Source organism: Ochotona princeps, chromosome 14 (assembly GCF_030435755.1).
Source record: "Ochotona princeps isolate mOchPri1 chromosome 14, mOchPri1.hap1, whole genome shotgun sequence".
Taxonomy (NCBI): Eukaryota; Metazoa; Chordata; class Mammalia; order Lagomorpha; family Ochotonidae; genus Ochotona; species Ochotona princeps.
The window spans coordinates 46,419,040-46,435,424 of NC_080845.1; the positions used below are offsets into that span (position 1 = coordinate 46,419,040).

At 37.5% G+C, this 16,385-nt stretch overlaps 1 protein-coding gene across 6 annotated transcripts in view; it reads right to left on the reverse strand.

Annotated features, from left to right (window-relative positions):
• The window catches only part of CCDC171 (coiled-coil domain containing 171), a 304,667-nt gene that overhangs the window by 13,197 nt on the left and 275,085 nt on the right, over positions 1–16,385 (reverse strand). Inside the window, exon 27 of one of the 6 annotated variants that reach the window (XM_058672682.1) lies at positions 3,149–3,208. The exons of the other annotated variants lie outside the window; for them this stretch is intronic. Coding sequence (XP_058528665.1) covers positions 3,176–3,208 — 33 coding nt within the window. The 3' untranslated portion in view covers positions 3,149–3,175. The remainder of the gene's footprint in view (positions 1–3,148; positions 3,209–16,385) is intronic. 6 annotated transcript variants of the gene reach the window in all.

A 16,385-nucleotide genomic window follows, 5' to 3' on the forward strand; every position in this document is an offset into this window, starting at 1 on the left:
CCATATGTACCTTTAACTGTGAAACCATTCTCTTGAGGTTTGGAAAAGCTAAGTGGATTCAGAATGAATAATTCTCACAGATCACAGAATCCCTGCTACCCAGGCTTCGGCTCTGAAGTTGTGGAACATTTATAAACACAGTTGTCTGGACAGCAGCCCTCAGTTTCACTTAGCTTCATTTCATAATGACATCTAGATTCATTCATGTTGTTTCAAATGATCAAACTGTGTTCTTTCTAAGGCTAAATAATAGCATTCCATTAGTAGATACACATCACCCCCTTTTTTATCCATTTATCTGCTAATGGGCAATTAGATTGTTTTGAAATCCCAGCTACTGAGAACAATACTAAAATGAGTATAGATGTACAGACATCCCCCTGGTTAGAATGATTTCGGTTCCTCTGGATATGTACTCAGAGGCGGCAGTGTTAGTTCTATGATACTCCTATTTCCAGTTTTAGCAGAACCACCTTACTGCTTTCAAAAATAGCTCTTCTAATTTACATTCTTACCAATTGTGAATAAGGGTTCTCTTCACATTTTTTCCAACACTACCTCTTTCATCGTTTTGGTAGCAGCCTTTCTGACAAGTCTGATATGATACCTCATGTTGATTTTAATTTGCATTTGTAAGTTGATTAATGATACTTTTTAATATATCTTATGACCATTTTGTACATCGTCTTTTGAGAATCGTCTACTGTGGTTTTTTGCCCATTTCTTCAGTAGAATTACCTATACTAGTTTGGGTGCCTTATAAATCTTGAATATCAGCCCCTTATCTGAATGCATGATTTACATTTTCTCTTTTCTCTAACTGTTCCCTTTGTTGTACAGAAATTATCAAGTATCTACAATGTTATAGATAACAGCACTGAATTAAACATATAAACAACGAGCATTCCTTATCTTCAGGATTAATAACTATTAACCAATCTGCATCATAAGCCAGTATTCCTTAGATTACAACCTGATAAAATAGTGTGAATCATATACCCAATGTTTTCATCACATGCACTTTAATGCACACTGACACTGAAGTTTCCCAGCCTCAGTGCAGAAAAGAGTCAGACTTTCCTGGTTCCCCCACTTCTCCATCCCCTTACCTGCTGCTCTGAGACCTATCATACCTGCCAAGAGTCTCTGGGTATTTGCAATCCAGTCACCATTACATGAGGTGCGGTGGGGATGGTTAGCGGGCCATGTAGGTAATGTCACTACACAGATGAGGCCATATGGCCACCCTTCTCCGTCACTGGAAGACTGGGGCAACTATGACTGCGAGACACAGTCTAGCAGTCTGTTCCAAGGTGATTCTCTCAGTTTCCCTCATAGGCTCTTTGCCTGACAGTGCAGATGTTAGGCCCTATTTCTGCCTGGTGGAGAGGCACAGGGGCAGCTCTGTACACTTCCCCTTCCCTATGCTGGCCACCTGCCCACAAAGCTCCCATGATTCTTTCTTATCCATAGGCATAGCTCCTACCAAAATTAACTCTCTAACAGTCCACGTATGTATTTTTCAAAAAGGCCTAGAATAATCTGAAATACAGCCTCAGCTCAGAGGAGGGCATCTGCCAGATAATGGTTCTGTTATATTTCTCAAAGCACTCCACTAAAGCTCTTACCAGTTATCTAGCTTCTCCTCACCCTCTCTAGCACAAGTGCCCATTTATCTTTGGTAAACACAATCCTTTTACACTTCCTCTCTTTCCTACTTCATCTAGTCTTCATTGTTCGTTTGATTATTATTTGGAAATAGTCAACTTCCCTATTGACACAAGAAAAAATAGAATACATGAAAATTTGAAGACATTTAAGCACAGATAATGATTCTGCAAGATATCTGTGAAACATGAACAGAACCTGGATGTTCAGATAGCAAGTCAGGACCCTGTAAGATGCACTCTAGGCAGAACCGGTTGGAAGGACCACATCATACGTCGGAGTATTACGCCACCTTTAAGCTAACATCTTAAATTGGCTTTAGGACTTGGGGTAAACCCAAGGCTGTTCAGCAGCCAAAAAGGCAAACTGTAAGTATTGTCCAGACATGTTTATCCCTGCAGCCTTCCTAAAAAGGCCGAGTGTGGAAGGGGCTACAGGCACCCTTTGTCCTCCAGAGCCCCTTTGCAGGCTTCAACCCTGGTCAACATAACACCCTAGACTGGAGAAGGCTGGCATAGCACAGAAGGAAAGTCCTTGGAACACAGTCCTTTTCACCTGCTTGCCCTCTACTGCATCTCATCTTGCTTGTCACTGTATATATCGCTTAATTACTTCAATAAACCATATGATTTGAGTATTTTAATCTGTTCAGCGTCATGACCTCAGGGATAACTTGTCTAAAGAGTGTGCTTGCAGGCTAGTGTCGCTGTAAGGTCATTTCCCATACCACATCTCTATTCTCCAACATGAATAAAAATATTCACCCTAGTGCATTCCCTGCTATCTCCTGTCTTGGAGCCTCTTTGGCTCTATTTAAAAGGAAGCTTCTTGGGTTACCTCAGGCCTTTTCTTAAGACTTATGTGAAGCATCACTGTTCCCCCTAAAGTTTTCCTGCCATCTATCACCTCATATGTGTTTTAGATGTCCCCTGGGCTATCATAATAGCATCAAACACCTTTTTTAAAATATCTGTGACACATCATGGTCTTCTCTTTGCTTAAGACTCACATTTTTTTAGGATGATGCAGCCACATACAACTACCAAAATTTGAATTAATCAACATTAAAGAAAAAGTTCATCTCCTCACTCATACTAGCCACTTTCCAAGCATTCAACAGCTGCATTTTCATCTATTTCCATTCCAGTACTTGTTAATGAACAGTACTGGCTGAGGTGCTCCTTCTCGGAGGTCCCAGGCTAGTGGGTTTCTCTCTGTGTTAACAGTGGCCACAGAGAAGCAGAGAGAGAGCAGTTACTCCATAACCCTGCCTGTGGCTGAAAGAATGAATGATTTCTATTCATATTCCAAAAAAATCCTAACAAGTAGGGAATGTTTTTACATTAACTCTTCTCTTTTGAAAAATATTTTTATGTCACAAGGTTTAACACTATTTTCTTTAATTCCAGCCTTCTTCAGATGATCATTTCTAATGTTTCAGAAGGGACCTCATTATTTCTCTCTCTCTCTGTTTTCTTACCTTCTGGTGGCCATCATTATGACATTTTTATCTTAGGCCACTCAGCAAAAGAAAAGCAGCCTTAAAAGACAAGAGAAAAGTCACATTGGCAAATGTCCATCCTCAAGCCAACCAGGCAGGACTGCCAGTTCCCACAAACCACATTTTTCTAGACTGAAGTAAAATGCATCATTTATTCTACTGCTTTAATTGTCAATTTTCATATTCTCCTGAAAAAAAGATTCTAAGATAAGCTAAATTTGGACACAATCTAATTGTTTGATGTAAGCTTTCGAAGCTTCCTTTTAGTTGAATGTCTATCTGCGTGGGCAGAAAGGGGGAAAAGAGGGAATTTACATCCACTTTGCTAAACATTAGCATCTTTTGTTCAACCATTTGAATGCAGGACAGTTAGGGGTGAAACAGCTTAGAGAACAAGAGTTGACACATACAGTGTAAAATCTTCTAAGGTGCATGGTTTCAATGAGGGAGAAAGTGAGACGGAACCATATTTCAGTTTCTTCACTGTGTTCCAGTCTGCAGGAACTTTGTGACAGGTCTCTGTCTCTCAGCCACACTTGACTGGCTTTTGCTGACATTCAGCTGTCAGACAGCAACCCTTTACCAGGCCCCTAGCATGCTCCACAGCTTCACCCAATTAACTCGCTTTCACTTGACACAGCAGCAAAAAGCTTCATAATAGGTGGTCAAGGTGCATGGTGTCTGCCTGCCCTCGAACTGTTCACATGCCACAAGCTGTTTAACTACTTTTCTTCTGGTCTCTGTGCTCAGAACTAGTGGGACTGCAATGTAGTCATTCGTATGTTGGATTGGACAAGGAGCCAAGAAATATTACGGTGATACATTAAGTTGCATGCAAACAGAACTCTGGATGACTAGAGTTAAATTCTAAATGAGGAATTCAGAGCCTTCTAAGAGGAAGACTTGATGTTTAGATGACTCACACTTAACACGGTTGAACAATCAATTCACAGTTAAGTTTTTCTATCATATCATTAATAATAGCATTGTATACAGATTCTCTTACATAGAGAAAGAGAAGTAAGCAGAGAAAGTTCTAGGCATAATTCAAGAGTACGGAATTCAGCTTCTTATTAAAAATGTACTTTTTGACAAACTTCACAATGCTTCTGTACATTTTTCATACTACTCGGCCTTTCAGATGAAATACATTGTACTTGAAAATATATTTGGCTAAGAAACAAATTTGTTACTCTTATCTTGAGAAATGAACTTAGTAATTTGCACATTTTTCCTCACCTCCCAATACATTCAGACATAAGCATATAATCAGTTTTCATTCATTTGCACTCAGAAAATAAGAAAGTATGAAAAAAATTGTGTTACAAAAAGAAAAAAAGCAATATAAACCCTCTTTCCTTCAACTGCTAGATGCATAAAGTTATTGACTGAAAAGGCCAAACAGTGTTGCTCTAATATGGGGTTGTACGATTGACATTCAAATACAGGCGCTTACAGTGATTATTTTGAAAGTTATGATTTTAACTCCAAGTATCTGATCAGCAACCAAAACTAAAAATCTAATTACAGCATGCAGAATTCAAGCCTCTACCATATGAGCCAATTCCAGCAAAGATTTACCACTGCTTTGCTCCACGGGTAGGAGAGCAGGACGGCAGCTTGCCCTTCCAGGAGACTGACAAGGCGCTCCTTGCTTTTGCAGCCAGTCTGAAATAACAGAGCTTTTGTGACACACCTTCAAATCAAAGGAAATCTTTCTCTACATAAAATGAAAATTCACTGTAATGAATATCACACACCTTTTACTGAAAAATTAAGACAAAAGGAGCTCTGGAGTGATCTTCCTTCTTTCCTGTCTTCTCCAGCTCTGCTATCTGTCTTTCAAATAAAAAAGTTCTTTCTTTAAAAACATCGGTTACAAATATGGGGAAGATTAGACATATGTAGGCTCAGAAGAGATCTGAATAGACGCTGGGTTTTCACCCAGGGCTGGTACTTGATGCAGAGGCAGCTTCAGTAATTTTAAAAATATAATAAACAAAAAGCAAAACCAGAAAGTCCTATGAAAGGAAGAAAACCCTGATGTCCAGAGGTATCAGATTATTAGATTTAAATGCCCTGTTTCTAAAAAAGAAAAACTCACCAGGTATACAGAGACACAGACTGGATAACCCACTTAAAGGAAAGCATAATATTTTAGAAACGACTTGCTAGCAAGGCCATGAGACAAAGACTTTAAAATAACTTTTAAAAATGTTTGAAGAACTAAAGTAATACGTGGAGAAAGTCAAGAAATCAATGACCGAGCAAAATGGAAATATCAATAAAGAAATGGAAAACCTAAAAAGAAATCCTATAGTTGAAATGTATAACTGAAATGAAAAAGTCACTACTACAGATATTCAAAGGCTACTTTAAATGGATTTGGTAAAAAGTTAAAACAATGGCAATTACTGAGTCTGAGCAAGACAAAGAAAGGAAGAAAACTGAATTAATATGAGACCTGTGGAATTATATCAAACAGATCAACAAAAACATCTTGGGAGTAATAGGAAGGGAGTGACCAAGAAGGGCAGAGAGAATATTTGCAGAAATAATGGCTGTAAAGTTCCCAAATTTGATGATATAGGTAAATTTAAACACCCAAAAAACTCAATGAAGTCCAAGTAAGAACTCTAAAGAGCTGTATTAGGGTGGGCATTTAGCACAACAGTTAAGTTGCCACTTGCAAAGCTCACATCCCATTTCAGAAACTTGGTCATTTACACTGCTTCTTATTAAGCTTCCTGCTAATGCACAGTCTGATGGGTTTCAAGTAACGACTCAAGTACCAGGATTTTTCCCACCCACATGGGAGCCAGGATGAAGCACTGAGCGCCGGCTCTGGCCTGGCCCACTGCTAGCTGTTAGCAGGCATTTGGAGAGTAAAGCAGCAAACAGAAGAGTTCTGTCTGCCTCTCTATCAAATAAAAAGAAATTAAATATTTTTTAAAAGAGATTTGTGCCAATGCACATAAATGTCAAAATCTAAACATAAAGAGAAATTCTTGAAAATGCAAGAGAAAGTGATTCATCACATATAGGATCTCCCTCAATAAGATGGTAAACAGATGTAACAGACTGGTCAGCAGAAACTTTAGAGGCAAGAAGATATAGAGCTAATATATTCAAGTTCTAAATAATTAAAAAAAAAAACTATCAAGCAAAACTCCTATACCTGACAAAACAGTGCTTCAAAGGCTAGGGAAAAATTAAGACATTTCCAGATAAGCAAAAGTTTAGCAAGTTCACTACCACTAGACTTTCCCTAATTAAAAAAAATGCTCAAGAGAATTCCACAGGATGATATGAGAGAGCACAAGAGAGTAACTCAAAGCTATACAAATAAGAATTTCCATAACAGCAAATACCTGACTAATTAGAAAACATACTAGTATCATAACAGCTTATAACTAACTTGTTTTCTACATGATTTAAGAAGCAAATACATTAAAAAATATTGTATATGAAAAAAATATTGTATATGCAATAGCAGTACTGTAACTTTATGTAATTCTACATATTTTTAACATAAGGGCAAGTGATGCACAAATAGCACGTCAAATAGTGCAGCAGAGGAGGAGCTAAGATAGCTTCTGTATGCTTTTTAAGTTAAGGTGGTGAACACACAAATTAGAACTTTAAAGCTTTAGTATATTAGAGTGAATCTCTATGGCAATTGAAAATAGTTATAGAGTATAAACAAGAGGAAATAAGGAAGTAATCTAAACACTTAACTACATAAACCTTCAACTAAACACAAAACAAGATGTTCATGAAGGAAATGAGTAATAAAACTACAATAAGATATCTACAAAACAATGAGTCACATGATATATATCCCTACTTATCAGTAACTACTTTAGATTTCATTTAAATTTAAAAAATAATTACTTTAAATAATTACTTTAAATAGAATGATTTTTTTTAAGATAAAACTACCTGCTATCTACGAAAGACTCAACAGATACAGAGTGAAAGTGAACGGATGGAAAAATATTCTATGTAAGCAGAAAACAGAGCAGGAGAAGTTACACTGATAGGAGACAAAACAGGGTTTTAATCAGGAATTGTTTTAGTACGCAGAACAGGCCCAACATGGTAGCTTAGTGGCTAAAGCTCTGGGATTTCAGCTCTGGCACCAGTTCATATACCACCAGTTCATAACCCAGCTGCTTCACTTTCCTTCCCTGCCTGTGGCCTGGAAAAGCAGTCGAGGACGGCCCAAAGCCATTGGACCCTGCACCCGCGTGGGAGACCCAGAAGAAGCTCCTGGCTTCAGATTGGCGTAGCTTTGGCCGTTGCAGTCACTTGGGTAGTCAACCAGCAAATGGAAGATCTTTGTCTCTACTTCTCTCTGTAAATCTGACTTTGCAATAAAAATAAATAAGTCCTTTTTAAAAATAAAAAGAAACCATGCATTAATAACAGAGCAGAAGATACAGCAATTATAATTAAATACGTACGTCATCTTAAACTGCCAGAATACATGAAGCAAAAAGTGACAGTACTGAAGGGAGAAATACAGTTCCTGTCCTGGCTGCTTCACTTCCGACCCAATTTCCTGATTATGGCCTGGGAAGGCAGTAGAAGATGGCCCAAGTCCCTGGGATGCTACACCCTGTGGGGAACCTAGAAGAAGCTCCAGGCTCCTGGTTCCTGCCTTCAGATTGGCTCAACTCTCCGTTGGGGCCACTTCAGGAGTGAACCAGCAGATGAAAGATCTTTCCTTCTCTGTCATGCCTTTCAAATTAAAAAAAAAAAAAAAAAGTAAGTCTTTAAAATACTTAATGGTTCACCAAATAGGAAGATTTATTTAAAATAAAATGAACCAAAACTCTTGCATTCAGGAAAAAAGCAAATATTAATATATGAAAGTACAATATTACCCACTTTCAAAAAGTCCTATATTTAGCAATAGATCTCTCTGTCTCTCTCAGGCTCTCAATCTTGCTCTAAAATATTTATGTATCTACTTGAAAGATACAATTACATGAGAGCTGGGGAAGAAAGAGGAGGGGGTGGGTGGAGACTGAGGAGCTTTATCCGCTGGCTAACTTTCCAAATGTCCTCAACGGCAAGAGAAGGCCAGGCCAAAGCCAAGAACCAGGAACTTCTTCTGTATTTCCTATGTTGGCAGCAAAGGCCCAAAAGACTGGGCCATCTTCTCCTGCCGTCCCACAGCCATCATTAGAAGCTGGATCAGAAGTGGAGCAGCGAGGACACAAACACACATCCATACAGGACACTGGTGTCACAGGCAGCAGGTTTTTTTTTTTTTTTGCCACTTTTTCCATGTTGCCGTGAACTTGATATGAAACAGAGATCTTCTAAGGCAAAACTAATATCAAACAGAGCTGACAAGGCCATTCACAGCTTAACTCGGGATCATCTCCTCACTCAGCTTGGTTTGGATTTAGCAGTTAAAGTTCAGGGATTAGGGCTATTTTTAGGAAGACTGACATTCCTACCACCAGAATATTGAACTGCCTCATTTCTTTATTCTTTAACTTGTCACTCTACAGTGTATTCATGTTGCAGAACTCTTGATTATAGCTTAAAATTTCTTTGATGCCCTATATATCTTCCCCTATACTTCTTTTTGGTAAAGAACGAGCTAATATTTCTTTTCCTTAAATATATGAAATATCAATGCATAAGAACTATTTGTTATAGAAACTGTGATTTCTATACTACACAAAAATGAATCCCAAAGCACTCCCTTCACCTGAACATAGAACTTGAAAGAGTGTTTCTTTTATTGTTTGTATTATATTTAAGTGTTACAAATGGTCTACTGGTATATTCTTCACCATCACCATTATTATTTATTTATTGTACTTGAATAGTATGCTGGGCACTGAATACAATATGAACAAAAGACACAATTCCTGACTTCAGGTGAGCAAATCAAATACAACCCCCCCAACACACACACACAATTTCCCCCCCTGCTTTTCTCTAATGTAACCATTTGGTCTGAAAACAAGTATCTTTTTATGGTGTTTCAAAAGACTAACTTGGCTTATTTTGAAATCTGTACTGTTGCCATCATTAATAAAGTTATGGATTTTTGGGCCCGGCGGAGTGGCCTAGTGGCTAAAGTCCTCGCTTTGAAAGCCCCGGGATCTCATATGGGTGCCAGTTCTAATCCCAGCAGCTCCACTTCCCATCCAGCTCCCTGCTTGTGGCCTGGGAAAGCAGTCGAGGATGGCCCAATGCATTGGGACCCTGCACCCGTGTGGGAGACCCGGAAGAGGTTCCTGGTTCCCGGCTTCGGATCGGCGCACACCGGCCATTGCGGCTCACTTGGGAAGTGAATCATCGGACGGAAGATCTTACTCTCTGTCTCTCCTCCTCTCTGTATATCTGACTTTGTAATAAAATAAATAAATCTCTAAAAAAAAAAAAGTTATGGATTTTGTTGGATGGAAGAAAAAAGAAGGATGAGAATATGACAAACATGACTTTCAATAATGCTCTGACATAACACATAACTAATAATAAATTCTGACACAACATGTAACTTAATAATAAACTCTGAAAAGAGAGATACAACCACTTACAGCCATAAGCTCTGCTTTTTTAATATATAACCTTTAGATAGGCTAATGATCTTTAAATTGGCACATAATTTGAAATCTGTTGTGGGATTTTTACCAGTAATGTTATTTACCTAACCAGGTATTGTACCAATACCTAAAAATATACCCAATGTCTTACTCACACACTACTTCCATTCTTATAGAGTTAGTAAATTAAGAAATCAATAATATTACAGCAAAATGAAAATATAAAAGGAGATTTGAAAAGAGATTTGAGACTTCAAATTTGGAAAAAATCAATTATATTAAAGGTTGAAAATGATATTCCATAAGAATTAGCATATATAAAGGCTCAAGAGATAGAGCCTGGCCTATTTAAGAAATAATTCAGCATGGCTGAACATGTTTTTTTTAAAAGAGGTCCATGTGTGCTTTTATTAGAAAATGTTACTTCATTATTTTGAAGCAGAGACACAGGTATTTGGGTCATCGTCTACTTCATTCCAGAAGCACAGTAGTCAGGACTCATATTAGCTCCCTGAGACAGTTTATGGCCACCCCCAATGGAAGCTTAAAACATGGCATTACAAAGCCTACCCCTTCACTCAAATGACCAGTTAAAACACGGGGTTTTGTGCTTGTATGATGGCCCAATGGCTAAATCCTCACCTTGCAAGCACTGGGATCTCATATGGGAGCTGGTTCATGTCCTGCCTGCTCAACTTTCCATCCAGCTTCCTGCTTGTGGCCTACAAGGGCAGTGGAGGAAGGCCCAAAATCCTAGAACCCTGCACCCATGTGGGAGACCCAGAAAAAGGTCCAGGCTCCTAGCTTCAGTTCGGCTCGGTTCTGGCCATTGCCACAATTTGGGAAGTGAACCAATGGTTGGAAGATCTTTCTCTCTGTCTCTCCTTCTCTCCATAAATCCGATCTGCCTTTCCAACAAAATTTTTTAAATGGCTTCAGGCTGCTAGTTTGCAACACTTCTTTCAAATTCCACCTGATTTTCAATTAATAAATAGCCAATTCAAATTTAAATTATCTTAAATTTCTAAACAATGACTTTGAAACAACAAAATCTAAACACTGGTATAAGAAATCTCATCAGATTAATGTAGTTTATGAATGTGCTGAAATCTGAGATAAATTTTCATATTATCTTTTTATGGATCCTTTTTACCATTCTATCAACATAGCATTATTTTATGCTTCCTGTATATCCAATGGTACACTATGGGTGGAAACTAAATATGAATAACAGTAAAAACAAATTAAACTATAAAATGTTTAAAATAACAAAGATATCCAGGAGTGCAGAACTAAGGAAGAAGTGTTGAAATGGTGACCAACTCTTTTGAATAACTGCTAAAAGGCATTACGGTACATCTGAGACCATTTGTTAACAGTGCCCTTCAAATAAGCTGAATTGTTTTAATGACTATACATAAAATATCCTAGGGCTTTTCCCTCTTCTACTTGGTTATAAAACTACTAAACATGTTTTAAAGAATGGGGTATTGAATATAAACACATGAAGTGATATGTTTAAACTAGATTATTCTATAGCCAAACAATTATATATTTTTTAAAAACCTACATGGGCCATAAATAAGTACAGATACATTGATCAAAACTACTTAGACCTTTGTCTAAAAATATTTAGGATGCACATAATTATATGAATATCTACTATTTAATCTGTTGTTTAATGAAGTTTTAAAAAATAAGTCATAAATTCAGGGGAGATCAACAAAATGATATGTCAGATTAGTCATTTTAAATGAAATATCATCTGTACCATACACAATCTACATGGGATGTCTTTTTTTATCAAATATATATTTTCAGTTAGAACTCATCAGAAATAAAATGGTGGAGATAAGAAAAATAAAGCCTACAACCTTAGCTGGCCCCTCACATTCTAGAGGGACATCTTTCCAAACGGTGTCAGGCAAACATTGAGAACAAAAAGATATCCAAAAGAAAAAGCTGAATTCAGATTCTATTAAAGTATGCCCTAAGCCAAAGATCTGGGAAATGAAGGCAGCTATTTCCTCCCAATTTCTCAGCTTACACAGAATCTTAAGAAAAACCGTAATATATCCTCACTTCAAACTAGTCTAAGAAGGAAGGATACACCTCCAAGTCTCTCTGCATAAGGCAACTTCAAACGGATAGAGGAAGATTCCTTTTGTTCTAGGTAAAAGGCCATAGCAACAGACATAGCAAATCTGTCAGCCTTATTCACATATCTTTTACTGAAATAAAAATATTGTGCTCTTCATACAGAAAACTATAAAACTTTTATTCAAGTTTAAATGTTCTTGTCTGTTTCAGCCTAAAGATACACTCACTATCGATATTTTGCAATAGTTTAGATATTACAATCTAATATTTTTAATATGTAATCCTTTTAACAAATAAAATCTATTTCCATCTTTAATTTGGAGTATGCACACATAGACAGACGTTTTAATCTAGATCCCAAACAGTATGATGGTGGACAAATCACTTATCTTTATTGGGACTGAGTTGCCTCATCTGCAATTAGGAATAATAATACTTTTCCCATAAGATAGATATGAAGATTAGATTGAATAATAGTTGCAATAAATTCAGACACACAGTGTCTCTATAGTGTCTGGCGATGAGATGATATATCACTGACACAGTTTAGAACAGAGGATTGCTAGCTTAAACCCTCTTTTGGAATCAGCTGTCCAGCTTCCTTTTTGAAGATACACATACTGCGTCATGAACTCATCCACTGACCCTCATTTCTCACAGTTAAGTACCTAGATATTAACTCTTACTTCAAGTTGAACGAAAGCTTCCTTGTGCACACATGGTTCAGAGTGAGTCAGTTAGTTATTCCACATACCTAACTAGTAGAAGTAGATGTGCTTTGACCACCCACAGCACTGGATTTAATGTCTTGGGTGTGGGAGAATTCATTTTAAAGAAATCATTTAGTTCTCCCTTGGGTATTCAGTTTGGCACAAATCTTGCATTTTCAAGTAAGTTTCCTCCAAAATAATTATGAGAATTATGACCCTTTTGCTTGTTGTTCAACCCCCTCACTATTCTTTATTGGCATTGTTTTTCTAAATGCACATTTCCAAAATTATTTTAAAACAAAAAAAAATCACACAGGGCAAATGTAGAAAATTCCAGGCATCTAAACACAATAGAAGTGGGCCTTCTCAACATATGTAGTTATAATATTCATGATATCCGTGATAATCGTACTCAAAACCTGAGTTATCAGGACCATCTAGTTATCATGGCTTTTACTTCCACTGTAGGTAAAAATACACGAGCTCACTATGGAAAAATCATTGTATTAAAATTAAAAGCTATTTAACGACATTTGTTTCCTTCCAAAAATCATGATTGTGTTTTAACCAATTTAAGGGAAAGAAAGTTTCAGACATACCATTTTTAAAGCTAGCCATTATTTCCCATGTCGAAAAAAAATTGCAATTTTATTTGCTAACAGCAAATGAAACTGTCAGGAAAACTTAGGTGTAATAAAATTGGGTGGTTAAACCAACATGTTGAATTTCAAATGAAACTGAATTAAAGGAATTAAAATTAATTCTTATTTCAGTCAATCCTTTAAAAATACTGTTCAAACTTCCTGCTTTTACAAACAGAACTTCTTTCTTCGTGATAAAGTGCAAAGTTAACCGTCTCCTTAATGGCCACTAATGGTACTGCAGTTGAGATTGTGAAGTGAACAATATTTTGCATAAAATGTATTGCTTCTGGCAACTTTCCCCCCTAAATGAAAAGTTGTCAAACGGGGTGACTTTGGTGGCACAGAGTTTAAAAATGGTGGATTCAGTCCAAGGTTAGCTAATAACGGCTGACATGCCGGGGAATCTTGAGGCCTAAATCAACATTGTTTTCACAGCTGTAATTAAGCCACCTAATCAGAAGCACATTTCGACGGGACAGTTTCTGGAAGCCAGACATTACAATGTCTTACGCCTGGAGCTCAGCAGCACACGAGAGGTCCTCGTTCAATTTCAGGCTGAAAAAAGAGGTTAGCCACGGGGGTGGGAAGGGGGGCAGCAGTAAAATTAGAAACGAATATTTTAAAAGCCATCTACAACTGTTGAAATGAAGCAGGCCTGCGTGTTCATGGCTGGACCAGCCTCGCATCCAGTCTCTGGCTCACCGCTGCATCCCCCACAGCTCTCAAGGGGCAGCTGCACAGAGAGAGATGAAGGATCTCGGCCAAGATCAACAGATGAGCTGGTCTGAACTGGCTCTCTGTGTGTTCTGATGGTAAATTGTGCTGGTGATGATTAGAGAACTCTAACACAGGATGTCGACTCTTTAAAACTGTCCAGAGAAAATATATATTTTTTTAAGTTCGGGAAGCATTTTTTTCAGTTGTTTTTTTCTTGGGGGGTTGGTGGGGAAGGGGAGCTTGGAGTATAGTGTTGTGTCTATACTTTCAAATGGCTAAATGAGTTCACCCAAATTAAGCAACTCTGTTATTACAAGGGGAAGACGATGGTTTGGCTCATAGCAGGGACCTCCACTTTTGGTGTGTTGGTGCAAGAATGCCACAGGGCACAGCTTCTACCACCTGCCAGGCGGAGGTATCCCTAAAACAATGCGAATCCAGGACATAATCATCACATTTTCTCAAGAGCAATGTTGATGATTTTCAAACAGCTGAACTGCCAGCTTCAGTTGTTTTCTGCAGTGTTATTACATTCTGTAACATTTAAACTTTCAACCCCAGAGGCCATTGTAAAACTATCAATATGAAGGCACTAGTCACTGGAGTCTGATTACATTTAGTTCTGCATTTTAATTACATATGGATTCTATTAACTAAACCTTTGCCTTATAGGCAACATTTTAATCAAATTACTATAATTTTCAAATATGTTACAATAGTTTCACGAGTTAAAAGTTCACATTCCTAACATATTAAATCTCGAAAAAAAATTCCCTCGGATAAAAAAATGAAATACTCACAAATATCCTGATAAATTTTCAGATTACTTTTGGGGATTTTTCTACTACCTATTTACAAATTATATTGTGATATATACATATATATATATAAAAAACAAGAATGCATTTTTAAAATAAGCTATTGCTGTTAAATAGAAGCCAATTTAGAAACACATATTCATTTTACTATTGAAAATTGATGCAAGAATATAAAACATAAAATCCAGTTTTGATAATTAGTATTTGGCACCTCAAAGAATTTTAAAGCTGAGAGGTGAATTCAGATTTCTCAAATCAAGATGCAGGGAAATGAGAGATGTATTTCCTAAAGCTCTGACGTTTAACAGTAGCAAATGTGCTCTGGGACCCAGAGTGCCTCTTCCTCCACTCTAACTGCCAGTATTCTTGTTCTGTGTAAGCCACAATCCCATATCACCTAACAAATCACAGAAATACTTTAAGTGATAAAATGCATGCAATATACAATGAGCCATTTTAAGTAGCATCAGGTACAGTTTAGTGGCATCAAGTACATTTGCAAGGGTGACAACCATCACCACCGCCTAATTTCATCATCCAAAAGGAAAGCCCATGTCCATTAGACAGTCCCTCTCTACCGTCATTCCTCCCCCAGTCTCTGTCAGCTCCTCATCTGCTTTCTGCCTCTATGGATTTACCTATTTCTGGACTATCCTTACAAATGAAATCATACTAGTTTGGCCTTTTGGGTGCAGCTTTTTTCTTCCAAGGTGGTATTTCCAAGGGAGATCCCATGCTTCAGTGTGTAAAAGTACTTCATTGTTCTTTGTAGCTGAATAATATTCCAATGTCTGGATATGTCACATTTATTTATTTATCTACTTGTCAGTCAGTCAATGGTCTGGGTTGGTTCCACTTTATGACCATTCTGAACAGTGCTGCTACAACTATTTAGGTACAAGTATTTAAATGCTTGCTTTCAATTCTTTTGGGTTTACGCCTATGAGTGAAATTGTTGGGTCAGGCCTGGTGCAGTAACCTAGTGGCTAAAACCCTCGCCCTGCATCCACAAGTGCCATTTCATATCCCAGCTGCTCCACTTCACATCCAGCTCCTTGCTTGTGGTCTGGGAAAGCAGTTGAGGACGGCACAAATCCTTGGGATCCTGCACTTGCGTAAACCCAGAAGAAGCTGCAGGCTCGTGGCTTCAAACCGGCTTAGCTCCAGCTGTTGTGGTCACTTAGGGAGTGAATCAGCAGATAGAAGATCTTTCTCTCTGTCCCTCATTTCTCTGTAAATCTGACTTTCCAATAAAAAAAAATAAATCCTTTATATCTTAATTTTGAATTTTGAATTTTATGATATAATTCCATAGAGTCTGGGATTAAATCTTTTTTTAAAAAAATAGAGTGTTGGGTCAATTTAGCAACTCTAAACTTAGTTTACTGAGGAATCCTTAACCCATATTTCACTGTTGCTACACCATTTTACATTCCTGGCAGTAACAAGTGAGGGCTCCAATTTCTCTACATCCTTGCAACATTTGTCAGTTTTGTTTTTTTTGTACTGTGTTACGGTCATCCTAGTGTCTATGAAGTATAAGGCTTTGATTTGCATTTCCTTAATAACTAAGAGTTGTGTTTTTAGGAAGAGCAGTGAGGAGGAAAAAAATGTCCAATTTATATTACTTGAAAATATTTACTTGAGTTTTTTAC